This window comes from Microtus oregoni, unplaced genomic scaffold, assembly GCF_018167655.1.
Source record: "Microtus oregoni isolate MIOR12 unplaced genomic scaffold, Mior012 000002F_ref0000024, whole genome shotgun sequence".
In the NCBI taxonomy this organism is placed as follows: Eukaryota; Metazoa; Chordata; class Mammalia; order Rodentia; family Cricetidae; genus Microtus; species Microtus oregoni.
This window is the reverse complement of record NW_024543061.1, coordinates 82,076,126-82,094,079: the sequence shown is the minus strand read 5'-3', so window position 1 is coordinate 82,094,079 and position 17,954 is coordinate 82,076,126. Positions and strand designations below refer to the sequence as shown.

Sequence of the window (17,954 nt, the reverse complement as noted above, 5' to 3'; positions counted from 1 at the left end):
TCATGTGTGGTGTGCTTTGCACTGACTGGTCACTCTCTCTCAGATGGTTGACATCCTTACTCTAACAACTGTGGGATCATGAGCTCTTGTCCCTTGTTTCTCCCCTTTGCAGGACTACCTGGGAGCCTGCATTGTCCTCACGGCCTCCATCGCGTCCATAAGTAGTGGGTCTTCCAACTCTGGACTGGTGGGCTTGGGCCTTCTGTACGCCCTCACGGTAGGTACTGACAAAATATCTTTCTTTCCATGAGATGTTGGAGGGACTGTCCACAGTAATTATCAACTCTCGTTCATGGACACTAGTAAAATTTTGAATTTATAACATGACATTTACAGACAATAGAAGTTATGAACCCAAAGCTAACGTTTTAGGACAGCTTAGATTGATATCTCTCCTTTTTATTTTAAAGTTTTATTTAATTTTTAATTATGTGTGCTGTGCCTGTGTGCACACAGAGATGCAGGTGCTCACCGAGGCCAGAAGAGGATGTTGGAACCCCTAGAGCTGGAGCTCCAAGCAGCTGAGAACCAACCAGTATGAGTGCTGTGGTTCAAACTCCCCTCTTCAAAAGCATTATATACTTTTAATTACTGAGCCCTTCTCCCACTGTGCCCTTTCTCTTTGGAGGTGTCTTTATATGTTCATGTGTGTGAGCAGGTTATTTATAAGTGTGCTCACGTGTGCCTGTGGAGATCAGATGTTGATGTCGAGTGCCTTCCTCCATCCCTACTTTTTTGAGAAAAGGTCTCTCCCCGAACCTGGAGCTTGCTGATTTGGCTAGACTTGCTGGTCAACAAGCCCCAGGAATTCTCCTGCCTCTGCCTCCCCTGTGCTGAAGTTACAGACTCACACCACTATGCCCAGCTTCTTATGCGGGTGCTGAGGAGCCAAACCCATGCCTTCAAGCTTGTATGGAAAGCTCTCTGCAGACTGAAGCATCTCCCAGTCCCTTCGATTCCTTTCTGGCATCAATACTAGTTTCTAAAAACTTCTCAAATCCCACAGGCATCCTGTTCTTGGAGGTGTTTGAGATCCCTCTCTTGTTTTGTTTGCATCACAATTGGGGCACTAAAAAGGGCATGAATACAAATGAGAAATGCACATGAATGGAATCAGTTCTCCACTATGTAGGGGAATCAGAGGGCAGTTCATGAAAGAGAGACATGGGAGGCCTTTGAAAAATACACACCTCTACCGATGTCTCATGATACCCTCCCTGTGTCTGCTGGCCTGCAGTACTTAGGAACTGAATTGTCTGATGGACACTGTATGGGTCATTCTGGCCAGATGTTCAGTGATCGTGAGAATTACTTACTTACTTTAAATGTGACCACTTTTGTCACCTGATACAGATAACCAATTATTTGAATTGGGTTGTGAGGAACTTGGCTGACCTGGAGGTCCAGATGGGCGCAGTGAAGAAAGTGAACAGTTTCTTGACTATGGAGTCTGAGAACTATGAAGGCACCATGGGTACTGTGCACATGATGGCTCTGGGAACCTTGTGTTGGCTTTGCTTTGTCGTTACCAAGAGACTCCCTTCTCTTCTGGGTTTACGTTCCTCCCTTTCTTTCCTTCCTACTTTTGTTTTCTTATTTATTTACTTATGTATCCTTGGAGTTTGGGTTTGTGAGACATGTTATAGCTATGTAGCCCAGGCTAGCCTTAAGCTCAAGATTCTCCTGACTTGGTCTTCTGAGAGCTGACACATGTAAGCACACACTATACCACCTCTCATATTGATATCGCTTGATTCGCCAGCTGAGAAGAAGCAAAATTTAGTCTTAGATACAAGTAGACTCTAAGTAGACATTATTCAATACTATTTAGAAATAATTGCAAATGTATTGGGGCCTTATTACATTGTATTCTCTTTCTTATAGCTTTAACTTAGACATCAAGAAACTTGAAAGTACTAAACAAGATTCTTAATTAATTCTATTAGAATAACTGCCCAGAAAGTTGATAATAGACACAGTATGGTCTTTATTAGATGCAAATCTCAATCAAAATGCATTTTTTTTTGCCTAAGCCATTCAGTGGCTTTCTAGCTGGTAAAGCACATGGTCCCGGTTATAGCTGAAGTCACTAAGTGACTCTCGCCACCTGTCCCGTCCATTTTTCACCACCCACCTACTTCCTCCCCAGACACAATTTTGGATGTCCCAGAATGCTTTGCTCTTGCCTCCCCGTGTGGCTGTCCCCTTAGAACTGCAGATGCTAACTTCTTATCTGCCTTCCAGGGATACAGAAAGCCATGTCTTTTATCTTTATTTAAATAACTCATACTCTCCCATTAGAATCTTCGGGTGTTTGAGGATCCACTTACATGGACATCAATTGACAAATGAACTCTCTTTACTTAGCCTGAATAGCATTTAATGCTGGGAAGCTGAGGAAATGGGATGATGTTAACACCTACCCCCTCCTACAAATTAAAATTGTACTGCACAAGAAAGACAGGAAAGTGGGAGGGGAGCTAGATAGAAAAGTGCAGGGGGTCACCAGGAATGGAAGGCAGCCAAGCAAAAGTTACAGTGAGGAATGATCGCAACACATTGTGCATCTATGCAGAAGTTTCAAAAACTAACCTTTAAAGAAAGAAAATAACTCAAAAATCTTAAAATTCTCAATCACCATTGTTTACACTGAATGCAATTTAAATTTAAAAACTAAGCTACCACAGTTCGCTTCAGTATTACAAAGAATCTAGGGAAAATAGTGTGTGTGTGTATGCATTGTAAACGTTATTATTCCTGGAGATCATACACATATTTAAGTGTGTATGTCTTTCTTCCTCTGTCTCTTAACTACCTTTGTCTATTCTACTACTCCAGATCCCTCCCAAGTCCCAGAGCATTGGCCTCAGGAAGGCGAGATCAGGATTCATGATCTATGTGTCAGATATGAAAATAACCTGAAGCCTGTTCTGAAGCATGTCAAGGCTTACATCAAACCTGGGCAGAAGGTATGGGATTCACCACCGTTGGTTATCTGCATTAATCTCTGGTGGAGCCTCTAGCACCCCGTGAGCATCCACCAGAGTGTCCAGACCCAGACTCGCGTTCCACATATGCGTCATGAAAGTGGAAGGGAGAAAGGGGATCCAAGCAGGACACGGAATGCTCCCTACATTCCTCTGCCCTTCATTAACCCCTCATCAAAATGAGAATGGTCAACACCAGGCACACTGTTGAAAATTTCTGATTTCTGGCTTGGAGCTATACTAGGCATCGCCTCCATGACCTTTGCCTCCATTCTAGATCTGCTCTGAAATGACTTCTTTTAATTCCTATCTTTAATATAATACGTGTGGGGAATTCTTATAAATCCATTCATGATAAACCATGCTTATAAACCTGTCTTTGCTCAGCTAAAATTGGGCACTTGTGTAAAGGTCCAACTATAAATTGGTTTGAAATGAAGCCCTAAACGGGAAACAACACAGCCATACAGAAAAAAAAAAATAGGAGGCAATCATTACTTCAGTGAGGACTCTATTTTTATCATAATTCATGATAAGAAATTTGTGATGCAATTTTTTGAGCAAGTTTATACTTTTCCCATGATACCTTGACTAAGTTAGAAATACCTTGATCTGTTTCATGCCTTTGTCTGAGTCTTGACTGCCCTTGCTTTTCGCAGGTGGGCATTTGTGGTCGTACTGGAAGTGGGAAGTCGTCCTTATCTTTGGCGTTCTTCAGAATGGTCGACATATTTGATGGTGAGTTGTGAACTGCGATTTTGTCAACCGGGTGACCTTTTGTGGCCTAGTGTGTATAGGTCTTGCCACCCAGACTGACAACCTGGACTCATTCAGTACTCAGGACCTACTGAGTGGGAAGAGACACTGACTCTTGCTTTCCCATGAGACACTGTCCTCTAGGTTTCACATGCACCCCAGTGTGTGCACCTGTGCTTGTGCAACACACACATGCACACACACTAAAGAAATAAAATATTTTACAAATAATAGAGCCCAATCAATTTACCCAATTCTGCACAAATAAACAGCACATATTCATCAGGACTTCATATCCGGCACATGGGTCGAGGCAGGCACCCCAGGCAACAAAAGAACATAGAACTGGGAAAATAAAATGATCATCCAAAACAAAGACCTAGAGACAGCTGCCAATGGGTTGTAGTGAACTTCCAGAATGAACACAGTCAGCACACTGAACATCAACAGACGACAGTGAAATTTAGGAGGAAAAGGAAAAGAAAGGTTGGTTTGTTCTCTCCCAGATTAAAAAAAAAAAAAAAAAGTCTTTCTCTACTGAAGGAAAAAGAAAGCACACAGAAATAAGTAACCTGCACTTATAATTTAGTCATGTGACTTTTGTAGCTGTGTTCTTAATGACACCGTTTAAGGATGCTGAAATATTTTGTGTGTAAAACAAATCTTGCTGAAAAATGCTAAATTCATGTCCACAATATTCAAATATTTATTTGCTATAACAGCAGAGATCATTTAATCTTTGTTTCAGAAAAGTAATATGTCATATTATTTAGTTTACCAAGTGGCTATAAACAGGTCAACACATAAGCCATTCCTGATGAAAGGGACTCCAGCAATGACCCTGACATTTAGCCCAGTAAATGATTGCTACTACTGTGTCCATTGACTATGGTGATAGTTACAGTACTTGGTATTTTTATTACACTTGATAACTTATGTAATTTACAAAACAACTCTGTGAGAGAAAAGCTCAGTTTGTGAGCAACAAAACTGAACTGTAGCTGGGCATGGTGGTGCACGCCTTTAATTCCAGCCTTCAGGAGACAGAGGCTGGTGAATCTCTGTGAGTTTGAGGACAACCTGGTCTACATAGTGAGTTATGGGACAGCCGGAGCTACATAATGGAGAGAACGGTCTCAAAATATGTATGTGTGTGTGTGTATATATGATATATATATATATATCATATATGCACATACACCTTTATGTACACTTATGTACACACACACACACACACACACACACACACATATATATATATATATATATATATATATATATATGAACCATAGAAGTCAGAATGGAGGAAGGTTAAAATTCGGTGTCATAGTAAGCATTCACCAGCAGGTTAGTGACGTTAGTGGTTTGTTCATTCCCTGGTGGGCAATGCCTTCAGCAGAGTTTGTGTTTCTGGGCAATTATACAGTTCAAAGACAGCTGATGGATTGTTTTCACTTAGCAAAACTGTGATTATGGCTGAGCTTGTTTGGTTAGCCTGCTCCTCAAGCATCTCCAAAGGTGACCTTAGGCCTCCTGAGAACCATAACTAACTTGAGACCCTTTTAGTGGCAGGCATTGGTTAATATGCTAATAGACACTATGTCGTCCCTGAAAGTAACCACTTACGCTCATCTTTGCTTCTCCTTGAATAAAGTCCCTGCTTATTACTAAGTGGGCCAACACCACCATTCTGAGATCATATTTGTCTCACAAGGAACACTGTCTTTGCATGACAAGGATGAGGAAATTAAACTCTGGTAAAGGGGACCTAAAGAATGTGTAGCCCTGTAAGTCTACAGGCAGTATGGTCTACAATTGGTAAATCTGATCTCATGTCGGAGTTTGCTTTCCTGTTCATAATGCCTTGTACTATTCCTTACAGCCATGGGTGACAGGCCAAAGGCTTTGTCTTCAAGAAGTTTGTATGTATGGAGCTAGACAAAAAAATTAAATAAATACATACATGATGTCTGATTCCAACAAATCCTATAAAACAAGGAGAGGTAAAGGCATTCTAGAAGAAACAGTATCCAAAGGAGAAAAGTGATTTTAGCTCTCATGGCCGAATACTGAGTAGTAACAGAACATTCTAGAACATTCCTTCAGGGGAAAATATGTCAGAAAGACAAATCTCCCCAGAACTGTACATTTTGTTAGAGACAGATGTTTCTAATTCTTTAATGGGAAGTTTTACATTCTGTGTTTCAACCCAGAACTTGGAAAAAAAAATTTATTACTTCATTCATTGTGGAGCTGCAACTGAGTCCAGGGCCTCATGGCCAGGCAAAGGTGGAAGAGAGAAGGGGAGAACAATTTTAATTATTAAATGAATGAAACTCTCTCTCTCATGAGTTTGCTACATGTCTGTGGCATTTATTTTTCTGTAACAGGAAAGATAGTCATTGATGGGATAGATATTTCCAAACTGCCCCTGCACACACTACGCTCTAGACTGTCCATCATTCTCCAGGACCCGATCCTGTTCAGTGGCTCTATCAGGTGAGTGCTCTAATTTGCTGACTTTATCAAGATGAGAAAGCTGATCACGCTGCCCCATAACTGGAATAGAAGCACCCAGGTGTGATAGCCTAGATGTGCGCTTTGAGCTCTCTCCTGTTCAATTCTATAAAGCCCACAGTGACTGACAACGTTTTTGAGCTATCCCACCCCATAGACACTTGTCTGGTTCCTGTGTGTTGGTCCTGAGCTTAGAGGATAATGTAGATCATCACTATCTGCCTCCCTGCCTCTCACAACTTTTGCTCTCCTCTAAGATCACTTGGACAAAGTGGCTCCAGAGGTCTCTGGCCCTGGTTTGTCATTTCCCATAAATCAGTAAAAAGTTTAAAACAGCTGGAGATATTTACTCCCCCAGTAGCTGCTTTTAATCCTCAGAAAATCCTTTGGGGTCATATAATTATCTCCACGTTACAAATGATTGTGTTGAACCTCAAAGCTGTTGTGGCTTTCCCACGCTCTTATTCTGTTTAAGTGGTAGAATTGCCATCCAGTAGCAGACTGTCTGAGTCCAGGGTCTACCAAGACATCTACGGGATCATTGGGTGGGTGGGTGGGGGAGGTGTGGCTGTGTGTGTACGTCTGGCTTGTTTTGTTTTGCTTTGTTTTCGTCTTTCTCCCCTGACTCCCTTTCCTGTCATCACTTAATTACAAAGAGGTATTTGTTCCCTCCATTCAAGAATAATTATTTATGTTGAAGAAAAACATGTATGAACTATTATTCATTATTCACCTGTAAGATTTCTTTAATTAAAAGTCCTAGTGGTCCAGCCTTAGACAAAGAACTGTTGGGTAACCAAGGAGAGTGGGGTAGAGTATTCCTTGGGAATTAATTATCCAATATGAGGTGGTCATCCCTAGAAACATATGCATGCAAGTAACATCATATGGACTGAGCATGTTGTGTTTTTATATTTCTATATACACCTATACGTATACACACATACATATGCATACATACATACAAACAGACAGGCAATTAAAGAAATATAGGCCATGAATGTGAGAGACAGAAGGGAACTATCCATATGGGAAAGTTGGCAGGAGGAAAGATAAATGAAAAAATTATGTAATTATATTTTCATTTTAAAAGTAAAAATATTTTTAAAAAGTTCTAGATGCACCAAGTTATTTAGCAGTAATATATCCACTTGTATCTCTGTTATACTCCAAATTCTTCTAATGTGTATTACATATTCCCATATAGACTTAAGTGTTTAACATCAGTCCTATGGGATAGTTACTAGACAGTATTTGGGTTATACTAAGCACGATAAAGATTCAGGAAATAACATTGGTTATATTATATTATATATGCAAATATGCCTAGTAATGTCAAAAATGTTTGGGCTAACATTAAAGGTCATTTATACATTCATCACTAAAGTACAGATTTTAGGTTTGCTCTGAGCTGAGCCCTGTCCTAGTGATGAATATACTGTCTCGTGTTTATTATTGACTGATAAGCAGAGATCTTTCCTTATAGGTTCAACTTGGATCCTGAGTGCAAATGCACAGATGACAGGCTGTGGGAGGCTCTGGAAATCGCCCAGCTGAAGAACATGGTGAAATCTCTACCAGGAGGCCTAGGTATACCTTCCATTAATTAGTTACTTAGAACTACACAACTGACTCCACATGCCTCTAGCTCCTGGCTCAGTAGGATGGCCTAATTCTAGAGCCATTTTTTTTTATCTAAAAAATTATTTTAAAAAATTATCTATTTATGTTTATGTGAACCTGTTTGTCTGTATGTGTATCATGCGCATGCAGCCAGTGCTCACAAAGGCCTGAAGAGGAGTTATGGGAGGTTATGAGCCATCATGTAGGTGCTGGGGAAAAGAAAACATAGGTCCCTTGCACGGGCAGACAGTGCTCTTAACTGCTGAGCCACGTCTCAGCCCTTATCTACTCTGGTTGTTTGTTTTAATAGAGTTACAGTAGTACTGGAGATGAAAATGAACTCAACCCCCATCCACCGTGACAGTACAGATTAGCGGGGTGATATAACAGAAAGAGAAGTGGAATTGGGCTTGACATATTCTGCTTCTTCTCAAGCCCTTCTACACATTAGCTAAATGTGACGTTGGACAAACCATTTGCTCTCCCTAGGCCACAGGTAGATAAGTTCCACAGTCTCCTGGGAGAACTGGGTTAAATAATTCAGCGATTCCCAAGGTCTTTTGGTCTTGCAAATGTCCTAGCAGTATTTCTTAGATGTTAGGACACAATTCTCCACATGTTGTCACAGAGAAAATGAACCAATCTTATCTTCTCTCTGACTCTCAGGATGCCATCTCTTCAACAGCACACCAGGCTAGTCATGCATATGTTGTGTTTTTCCTGATCCCTCTCAGCCCTCCAAAAGTTACTAACTATTCTTAGTGAGTCTCTTGCTTATCCTGCCTCAGATGCCACTGTCACTGAAGGTGGGGAAAACTTCAGCGTTGGGCAGAGGCAGCTGTTTTGCTTGGCCAGGGCCTTCGTGCGAAAAAGCAGTATACTCATCATGGACGAAGCCACGGCCTCCATTGACATGGCCACGGTAAGTTTCCACCTCTGCTGTGAAAGCCAGTGTGTTGGAAATGCATTGGAAAATGGCAGTGAATTCTTTTTTTTAATATTTATTTATTATGTATACAATATTCTGTCTGTGTGTATGCCTGCAGGCCAGAAGAGGGCACCAGACCCCATTTCAGATGGTTGTGAGCCACCATGTGGTTGCTGGGAATTGAACTCAGAACCTTTGGAGGAGCAGGCAATGCTCTTAACCTCTGAGCCATCTCTCCAGCCTGGCAGCGAATTCTTCTAACTGGCTTCTGAATCCTCAGTTTTATCATTGCAAATGACTCCCCAACCAACTCCTTGATCAACCAAAAGGAGTTTCTGTTACCAAGACTCACTTTTAATAATCCACATTAGGACTGAAGACTCACTGATTAAAAAACAAACTCAACATTCATCCACTGGGAGATTACAGATTAGCGGGATGATAGAACACACAAAAAAAGTGGAATTAAGGTTGGGATATTCTATTTTTTTCTTACATCCCACTACACACTGACTGACTGTAACCTTGGACAAGCAACTTGACCTTGTCTCTTAACCTCTTCTTAACCCTTTCTTTTGACATGAATTCAGACTACTAAAACTGTTGAGAAGAAATGAGAAATAAGGACCAGATACCTATTTGTACACACACACACACACACACATACACACACACCACACAAACATGAGGGGGGTAGACATTATGAAGTCATCATCTATATTATACACCATAGAGTCAATCAAGCAAACAAGCATGTCTTTAACCCAAGCAATTGACCACATTTCTTTGTAGTGGAAATGTTGGAAATCTATCAACATATTTGCAATATGTGACTTTATGATTGACTGCATTTATTGTGCCAAGAAATGGATGGAGAAACAGTAAGTACCATGGAGGACAGAGAGAAGAGGGACCCCTGGCACATCGTTGGGGGAATGAACATTAGTACAGCTGTTTTGAAAAACATAGAGAATCTCCTCAAAAACAAAAAATAGATCTACCGTATGACCCAGCAAACCCACTACTGGGTGTACTTCAAAAGGACTCAGACTGTAATAGACAGGTGTCCATATGGCCTTGCTCCCCTCAACATTATTGTGTGTGTAGAAAGGCAGATAATAAGAATGTGCTGTGTAGAGATCATGGGATGCCATGCAGCCTTTGAGAAGGGGGTCACTCTGCCACTTGTGACAGTGTGGATGGAACTGGAGGGCACTGTGCTAATGATCCAGTCACAGGAAGACAAATTCTGTATGGCTTCCCTGATAGAGAATCTAAGAGAAATCAATATCATGGAGACAAAGCAGAGCTGTTGGTATGGAGCTCATGGAGGGATTACCTAGGGGAGAAAGGAAAGAGAGGGAAGGGGAAAGAGGCTGTTTAGCAGAGGTCTCAGCCTGGAAGACTCATCAGGACCAGATCTTTATTTTCTATACCTCCCCAGATGTCATATTCCAGGGTTCAGCGAATGAGAGCAGTGTGGTGGAATAAGGAATAAGGGCACTGGTCATGAGAACTCAGCTGCAGAATATAAACCTCTTTTCAGTACACCACAATAGCTGCAGCCATCTGTTGGCTTCAACAATTTGTGTTGTTAAGATGAATAATGGCTTGAGTTAAGAATTGCCTTCCCCGTGTACTCATGGGAAAGGCCAGAGCCTTTACATCCCTAACTCCATGCTGCTTTCTTGCTACTCACTTCAGACTGGGTGAAATGACACCCAAATAAAACCATTTCAAGATTGTTAAGAACCAACCATATATGAAGGTGTTAATTTGACTCCTTCCCTCCTCCTTGCTCCCTACCCCAGTGTCCTAAGTTAGAGGGTCATTGTGTAATCCTGGCTGGCCTGAAACTCACTATCCTGCCCAAGCTGGCCTCAAATTTGCAATCCTCCTGCCTTGGCCTCCTTAGAGCTAGGGTTACAAATAAACCACTACACCTGGATTCACATCTTTTTTTTCTTTACCTATTAACACTAATCAAAGTACAGTTCCAAGTTACATGACATCACAATTAACATAGTATAAATAACAAAATGGCCTATGATTGAAAGTAACACAAAATTGGTGTTACCAGTCAGGTTCAAGGACATCTGCATCAGCATGGCAGAGAGCAGGTGAGGGAGTGAGAGTCAGGACTCAGACAGCACCAAGCAGTCGAAATGAGATGCGGGGGTAACTGGGTCTTCCTGTAGGAGTGAGGCAAACCCTTCACCCATAGCGCTTTTCAGACATAATGATAACCATAGTTTAGAATGTGAAGAGAAGTATTTCTGTCTTAAACATTCCGTATGGGTCAAAAGTGCAAATGTTGGCATAGACTTCGATTTCTCTTTGCTTGCCAAGTCAAAGGTTAGTGCCAGGGTAGGCTTTGCTTAGCTTCAGTCATATGCTGCTTGTGGTCAAATAGAAGCAAGCACTTCCAGGCTTCTGTGGTTCATTTTCTCCTTTGAGTTCCTGTCAAATCTGTAAGTCAGAAGGACCTCTGAGCTATCCTTTTCAGTTAGCATGGATCTCATCATGGCACTTTCAGACATAAATGCCACCACTGTCCTTCCTTCTCATTCTTGCCCATCCCCCTGCTGCCATTACCTATCCCCCCCCCCCCCACACACACACACACTTCCGCTTCCTCCAAGGAAGCTTTCAACTGACGGTGCATCCCATTACTCCTAACCACAGCCCCTAAGATCTTCCTCTGGGGCTGCAGAACTGCCCAGCGGTGAGGAGCACGCCCTGATCTAGCAGAGGACTCGGGCTCGGGTCCCAGATTCACATCTGCTAGGTCAGGATGACCTCTAACTCTGTTTCAGGGAGTTTGGTGCCCTCTTCTGGCTTCTGTGGGTGCCTGCACACTCTCAGCATAAATGCACATGGCATGCACAAGGAGAAAAAGTGTTTTAAATAAATTATTTTTAAGAAAGATATCTTCCTTCTTTCTCACGGTCCCCTTTCTACTTAGGACTACTGACTCTCCTGGCATTTCGAAGACTTTTCCGAAACCCAGCCTGCTACTACTTACGCTTCCTCCTTAACACCACAGAAACCTTGGAGTCAGCAAGCTTAGAAGGAACTAGGCAGTGGAGTATCAATCTTGGTGTATAAGATGCTTTGACGACAGAAAACAGGCTTCTGAAAATTAAACCTTTTCTTTTCCTTTCGGCAGGAAAACATTTTGCAGAAGGTGGTAATGACAGCCTTTGCGGACCGCACAGTCGTGACCATAGCTGTAAGTGACAGGCGTGGGGTCTCTTCCCTTCTTTGTAGCTCGGGTTCCTAAGTTCCATTCCCAATTTAACTAATATTTATATACACTTTCTCTATTTCTACTCATTTACCCGTTTTAAAGCAGAAGACAATGAGATGCCCATGGCATTGGGAGGCAATGTCCCTTCCTTAGGTAGCAGTGATTAGGTTGATGAGTCAGTTAGCCCCAAGGGTTAATAGCTTGCAAGGGCGTTAGTTTTCTGACTCTCCCCTGTGTTTGGCGGGATCTTTGCTCTCACTGCAGCCCTCTGAAGACTGTTCTGGAAACGCTCTTCCATTCTTCCCTCGCTGACGCTCTTCTCTCTATGGCTCTCTCCTCCAGCACCGCGTCTCTTCTATTGTGGACGCAGACCTTGTTTTAGTCTTTTCGGAGGGTATTTTAGTGGAGTGTGACACTGCTCCAAACTTGCTCGAACACAAGAATGGCCTTTTCTCTACTTTGGTGATGACCAACAAGTAGATCACCGTGCTCTGCTCTTCCGAGTGCCTCGTTCTCTGGTAGATGTCTGTGCAGACTCGCCCGCGCCTGCTTAAGGCAGAGCGGAGGCTGCGACTGGAGGGGGTGCTGGGGGCGGGGCAGGCTACTAACCATGGGTGTGACCACACAGGTCAGCTGGCCCAAGTGTTTGCATCGTGTGATACTGACAGGGGAGCGTGCTTGTGTTTACAAAGACAGCATTTAAGAAGCAGGAAGCAGGTTTCCCTCTATGCTAAGTTGATTTGAATCTCTTTCCTAGTCACCCTTAAAAATGCTTCGTGTATTGCCTGCATTAAGTAAATTAAATTATCACTTAGTGTAACTGCTGGGGAACCTGAACTGGTGAGGAACACTTGCTGCTCTTGGGAGAAAGCCACCCACTGAAGGGCATCTTTCTCAAGCTCCAGAAAGTGACTACCCTTGGGGATCCGGTCAAAAGAAACGCCATTTCTCTAATTTTCCTGATAAGCTCTATGGTTCCTCTGTCCTGAAGAGGGGCTCATGGGTTCATTCTCACCATAGTAAATGATCTAAGAGGCTAGAGAACCAGCTGATGTGAATACGATTCAAGCATTGTCTCCTAGAGACATGTAGGGAGAATTCCCTGTTGCCCCTTCATGAGTGCGAGGAGAGAGGATTGCCAGAGCCTTGCTACCCCAGGAGACCAAGTCTCTGCTCTGCATGAAGCATGGTGGTAGTGGTGGTCAGTCCCATGAAGTCTTTATCTTGAAGATTACTTGATCACGATTTATATCTTTAAATGAAAAATTGCCTTGCTTTTTAACCTAATTTCTAACTGTATTTGTGAAATACTTTTCACTATGTACATCTTATTGTGGAGGTCACTAAACTCCCAGCATCCCCCACACACCTAAAGGTCACAGAATGAGGCATGGCTGCAGAAGCCCGTGCTACCCAAGTGGCTCTCCTTGATGATAGCCCTTGCCATAGGCTCCTTGAAGAATGAGCGACATCTCTGCTAACATTTCTCTCTCTGCCTAGAAGTTCCCCCGTGACCTTAGTTAACTGCCTCTGAAGCATTAAAATCTCTTTAAAAATATGTGTTTTCCCAGCTTCTCAAAAGAGCCATCACATACCAGATTAGTTCCTGGTATTTATTTATGGAAACGAGTTATTCCTCGCTCTCCATTGGATTAATTTCTCTGGAGCATTTTGAGATTTTTCTTCAACACTAACTGATCCCATACTTTTTCAACAACAACAAGAAATTGTGTGGATCAATGGAGTAAACACAAATAATACTTATTTCTGCTGGCTAAAATTTTTCAATGTTCTTACAATTTTAGTAAACATTATTTTTGACTGTTATAGTAATGTTTATAAAACTGTCTTCACAGACATAAAAGCCAAATTCTTTTTTAAGCACCTCTGATATGGCTATTGAAGAAATACTATTTTTTCTGAAGAGAAAATGCATCAAGAGCTATAAAGTGATTTGCTACGTTTATTCCTTCCAAATGCGTGGGGGTGCACATGGCTCTGCTCTTTTCTCAAAGATAGCATTGCCCTCCAGCTTCTGACAAATTCCTAAAAATAGCCGTGGGTGACTACTGAGGACTTGAAAGTGGCTAGTGGCGTGTGAGATTCACCATGTGTCTAAAATACATCACGCATCTTTAGATTTTTGTGGGATAGGCTGATCTCAGCTAGAATAAACACCAGCACAGAGAGTTTTTCTTCTAAACCAACAAGAGAATTCCTAACAGCAGCTGGCAGTGATCATCTGCTTACATGTGCCAGAAAAGGTGTGCAGTGTCCACACAAATTATCTCCCATTGTGCTGGAAGGCGGGGCCGCCACTGCCATCATTATAGGTGCAAAGCTGCAGCATGCATGGTTGGGATGCTGATGCCAATTGCCCAGGTAACAGGTGTGGGAGCTGGAGCATGAGCTGGTCTGACATCAGAGTCTGCTCACATACGTTATTACATTACTCATTGAGGTTGGTGACTACCCAAGGTAGCCAGGTCCAGTTGCAGGATGCAAACACTTTGCCCCCTGAAGCTAGGAAAACCTGTCTCAATAATGATTCCACGATGATTATTCCGGTAGTTATCTAGGTCATCTCTCCATTTTTCTTCATCTGTCTGAACCCTGATGACATCCCTGATAAAGGGAGAGAGGGAAGACCCACTGCTGAAGAACATTTTAATGATTCATGATTACACACTGCATGCTCAAAGTAAAGAAGTAACCATGCATGACCAGCCTGTGAAGTGTTCATAGTCATTGCTTTGACCCATGTGTTCAAATTCATAACAAATATTCTTGTTTTTTTTTTTTTAATTTCTGTTACCACAGCACCGAGTCCATACTATTTTGACAGCAGACCTGGTTATCGTGATGAAGCGAGGAAACATTTTGGAATATGACACCCCAGAAAGTCTCTTGGCCCAGGAAGATGGGGTGTTTGCCTCGTTCGTTCGTGCGGACATGTGAGGGGATGCCTTTGCAGTACTGCTCAGATTCAAGCTCCTGCAGTCAGTCCACCGAGGGAGCCTCACCTTGGCCTTCATAGGGCGGCACCCTAAGCTTCAGTGGATTTCTGTATGGAACGCTGTGGTCTCTGCTTCATGCTTGGTGTAACAGTTTCCCGAGATACACTTCTTGTAGGTTCATCATTGGCTTATTTTTCTAATGACCAGGCCAGGTTAGAATAGTAGGCTAGGTTAACACGTGCAGGCTACCATAAGAGGTGAGTCAGTTTGAGTTAAGCCTGGTCAATGTCTGTCACACATGGGAGCTGAGGTGAGTCCTCTGTATAACCACACTGCCTCGCTGTCAGGTGCCCATGCAGGAAGAGAATAAAAAAAAATTCATTTTCTAATGAAATACTCAAGGTCATGATCAACCTTAGGAGAGTATTTTCTATGCTTTTAACATTAGTAATATTTCTTTTTAATTTTTCCCCTTTAAGTAATTTCCTGTCACCAAAAAACGATCACATTTTTGGCACCTCTGTAAAGCCAGCCTCTTCCAAGAGAAAGATCACAACAAGGGGTTGAGCATTTAAAAACTTTATACATGTCTCTAATTTCCTCTGTCCAATAAAGAGAAAGTTCAAGTTAGCTTCCATCCTTCAGTGAAGCTTTCTGGAGTTTAGTTCTTTATCAGTCAGGTAATGGCTCTGAACCCTGAAATGCTATTCAGGACTCAAAAAATATAGGTAAATGGCCTTATGTATCACACACACATGCACATACTCTCTCTGTCTCGCTCTCTTTTTCTCTGTATCTCTCTCTCTCTCTCTCTCTCTCTCTCTCTCTTTCTATACACACACACACACACACACACACACACACACACACACACAATTTTCATGCCACATCTTAGCTGTATGCTAATCTCGGCAAGTACACATTCCTCCAGGGTACCAGATTCCCTACAATACTTTTCTGTGGGAGAGTTACATAGGTAGTGAGTGCTTATCTGTCCTTGACAAGTTTCACCCATAAACGTTGATGACACACATGTGCCCATTTGTCCTGTTCTAATTTAAGTGCACAAGAGTGTACCAGAAATCTGCAGGCTATTGGTGTTTTATTTTACCTAGATGCTAGTTAGTAAAGTCTAGCTTGCTGGATATTTGTTTCGCTGTTATTTTAGCTAAACTCTTGCCCATCTGATACAAGCATTGCTGAATTTCATATCAGAGTCTTCACACATTGCAAGATCTCCAAGACTCATAATTGATGGGTAATGCATTTGTTTCAGGACTTAAAATTCTTGTGCATCAGAATATATCAATGAGCCTTCAAGATGCAGAACCCTATTGTAAGGACTTCATGAAGACGGACAAAAATGGTTCCAATTGCTTTACTTAAGTCACCACCATTTTTGTCCCACATATAAAACTTTATTAGGAGAAAATAACGTTCTAGTTGCAGAAAGTCAGTAGATCACAGTCATAGCCGAAAAATTCAATCTCAAAATTACTGTGCAAAAATTTGACTGATCTACTAAAACACTGTTGGTTTGAAAAGGCTCTGTTGGGGCTGAATATCCATGATGTTTGGTATCAAGCCACACTTCCTCTCATATGGAGAGGTTTGTCTATAGACGTAGCCCCTTCAGATGCAAAACTACGGTATCCTGTACACAAGGGAGCTTTGGGTCCCTAGAACCTTTACTTATTTAAGTTGAGTAAATATTTGATTATCTGTGAAAGCAAACCCACCAGATGGAGGCAGGGGGATATTCTCAGTCAGTTAATCATATATTATTTTGTTTGTGTTACCTTCAATGACAGAAAGGAGTTTGTAGGCAAAATTTCTCTGTGCCTTGACAGCCGCTCCCAAAATATTCAGAGACATAGTACTAATTATAAATGCTCGGCCGATAACTTAGGCTTGTCTCTAGTCAGCTCTTACAACTTAAATTATTATTCTATGTGCTACCCGAGGTTTGTTTACCTCATCTATAAACTTCCCGGGTTGCTGCTTCTGTGTCTGGCTTGCAAGTCTCCAACTCTACCCTTCTTCTTCCCAGTATTCTCTCTGCCCCCTCAAATCCTGCCTTGCTATGGGCCAATCAGCTTTGTATTAACAATGAGAACAACACGTCTTCACAGTGTACAGAGATTGTTCCACAGAAAGTGTTTTTACTACTTGTTTTAAGAAAAAATGTCATGGAAAAAAATAATCTCAACAGAGTTAAACTTTACATTCATCTAACCAAATCAACTTCATAAATATTTATTCTTTACTATCTATAAAAATAATTGAGACAAGAAAGTTCATAGCAAAATGACAGGGTTATTGGTGTCATTGTTCAAGTAAAGATAGTTTCCCTCAGAGGTGGTGACCCTCTACTGTTTCTCACTGGATCTAGATTAGGCACCACAAGATCTTTCTAAGTAACTGGTATTATGATCTGTACTATACCTTGTTTATCTTTGTGCCCTTGGCATTAAAGACAAATACATAACTCCAAATATATATGGCAATTTATGCATTGATTCTTTTTACTGCTAGCCACACGACTGTAACTATGGGTTACTCTTTACTAGTCCTTGATATGTTTATTCTATTTATTCTCAGTATATTAAATTGGTTTATTATGTACTCTGTATGTTTACTCTCTATAGTTCATGAGAAAATATTGGCTTATCTAACATAATAAACTAGTCCTTTTGTTTACTCAATTACAGTGGGTGGCTTTTCTTCCACAGACAGTTCCATTGCATGTTAAGCAGTCAAAAGATGTTAGGTCAACATACATGCCAGCCAATACCTGACCTGCATTCCTTCATGATTTCCAAGTCAAATCATGACAAGAGTCATGCATGTGTACAATCACTTGAAAAACAGACTCCAGGACTGTTTCCAGGACTTTCTCATTCTCCTATCCCCCCCTTCCCCTTCTCTTCTTCTTC

At 41.7% G+C, this 17,954-nt stretch overlaps 1 protein-coding gene across 4 annotated transcripts in view; it reads left to right on the top strand.

The window, feature by feature from the left end:
- Abcc9 (ATP binding cassette subfamily C member 9) overlaps positions 1-17,717 on the top strand; it is a 138,113-nt gene extending 120,396 nt beyond the window's left edge. For 2 of the 4 annotated variants that reach the window (XM_041633961.1, XM_041633936.1), the window contains 10 exons: positions 113-217; positions 1,354-1,474; positions 2,839-2,969; positions 3,647-3,725; positions 6,134-6,242; positions 7,747-7,850; positions 8,672-8,805; positions 11,981-12,043; positions 12,404-12,579; positions 14,882-14,993. In XM_041633961.1, coding sequence (XP_041489895.1) covers positions 113-217; positions 1,354-1,474; positions 2,839-2,969; positions 3,647-3,725; positions 6,134-6,242; positions 7,747-7,850; positions 8,672-8,805; positions 11,981-12,043; positions 12,404-12,541 — 984 coding nt within the window. In that variant the 3' untranslated portion in view covers positions 12,542-12,579; positions 14,882-14,993. Of the gene's footprint in view, positions 1-112; positions 218-1,353; positions 1,475-2,838; positions 2,970-3,646; positions 3,726-6,133; positions 6,243-7,746; positions 7,851-8,671; positions 8,806-11,980; positions 12,044-12,403; positions 12,580-14,881 lie in introns of all 4 variants that reach the window. The other 2 variants (XM_041633954.1, XM_041633944.1) reach the window with 1 other exon arrangement.
- The last annotated feature ends 237 nt before the right edge of the window (positions 17,718-17,954 follow it).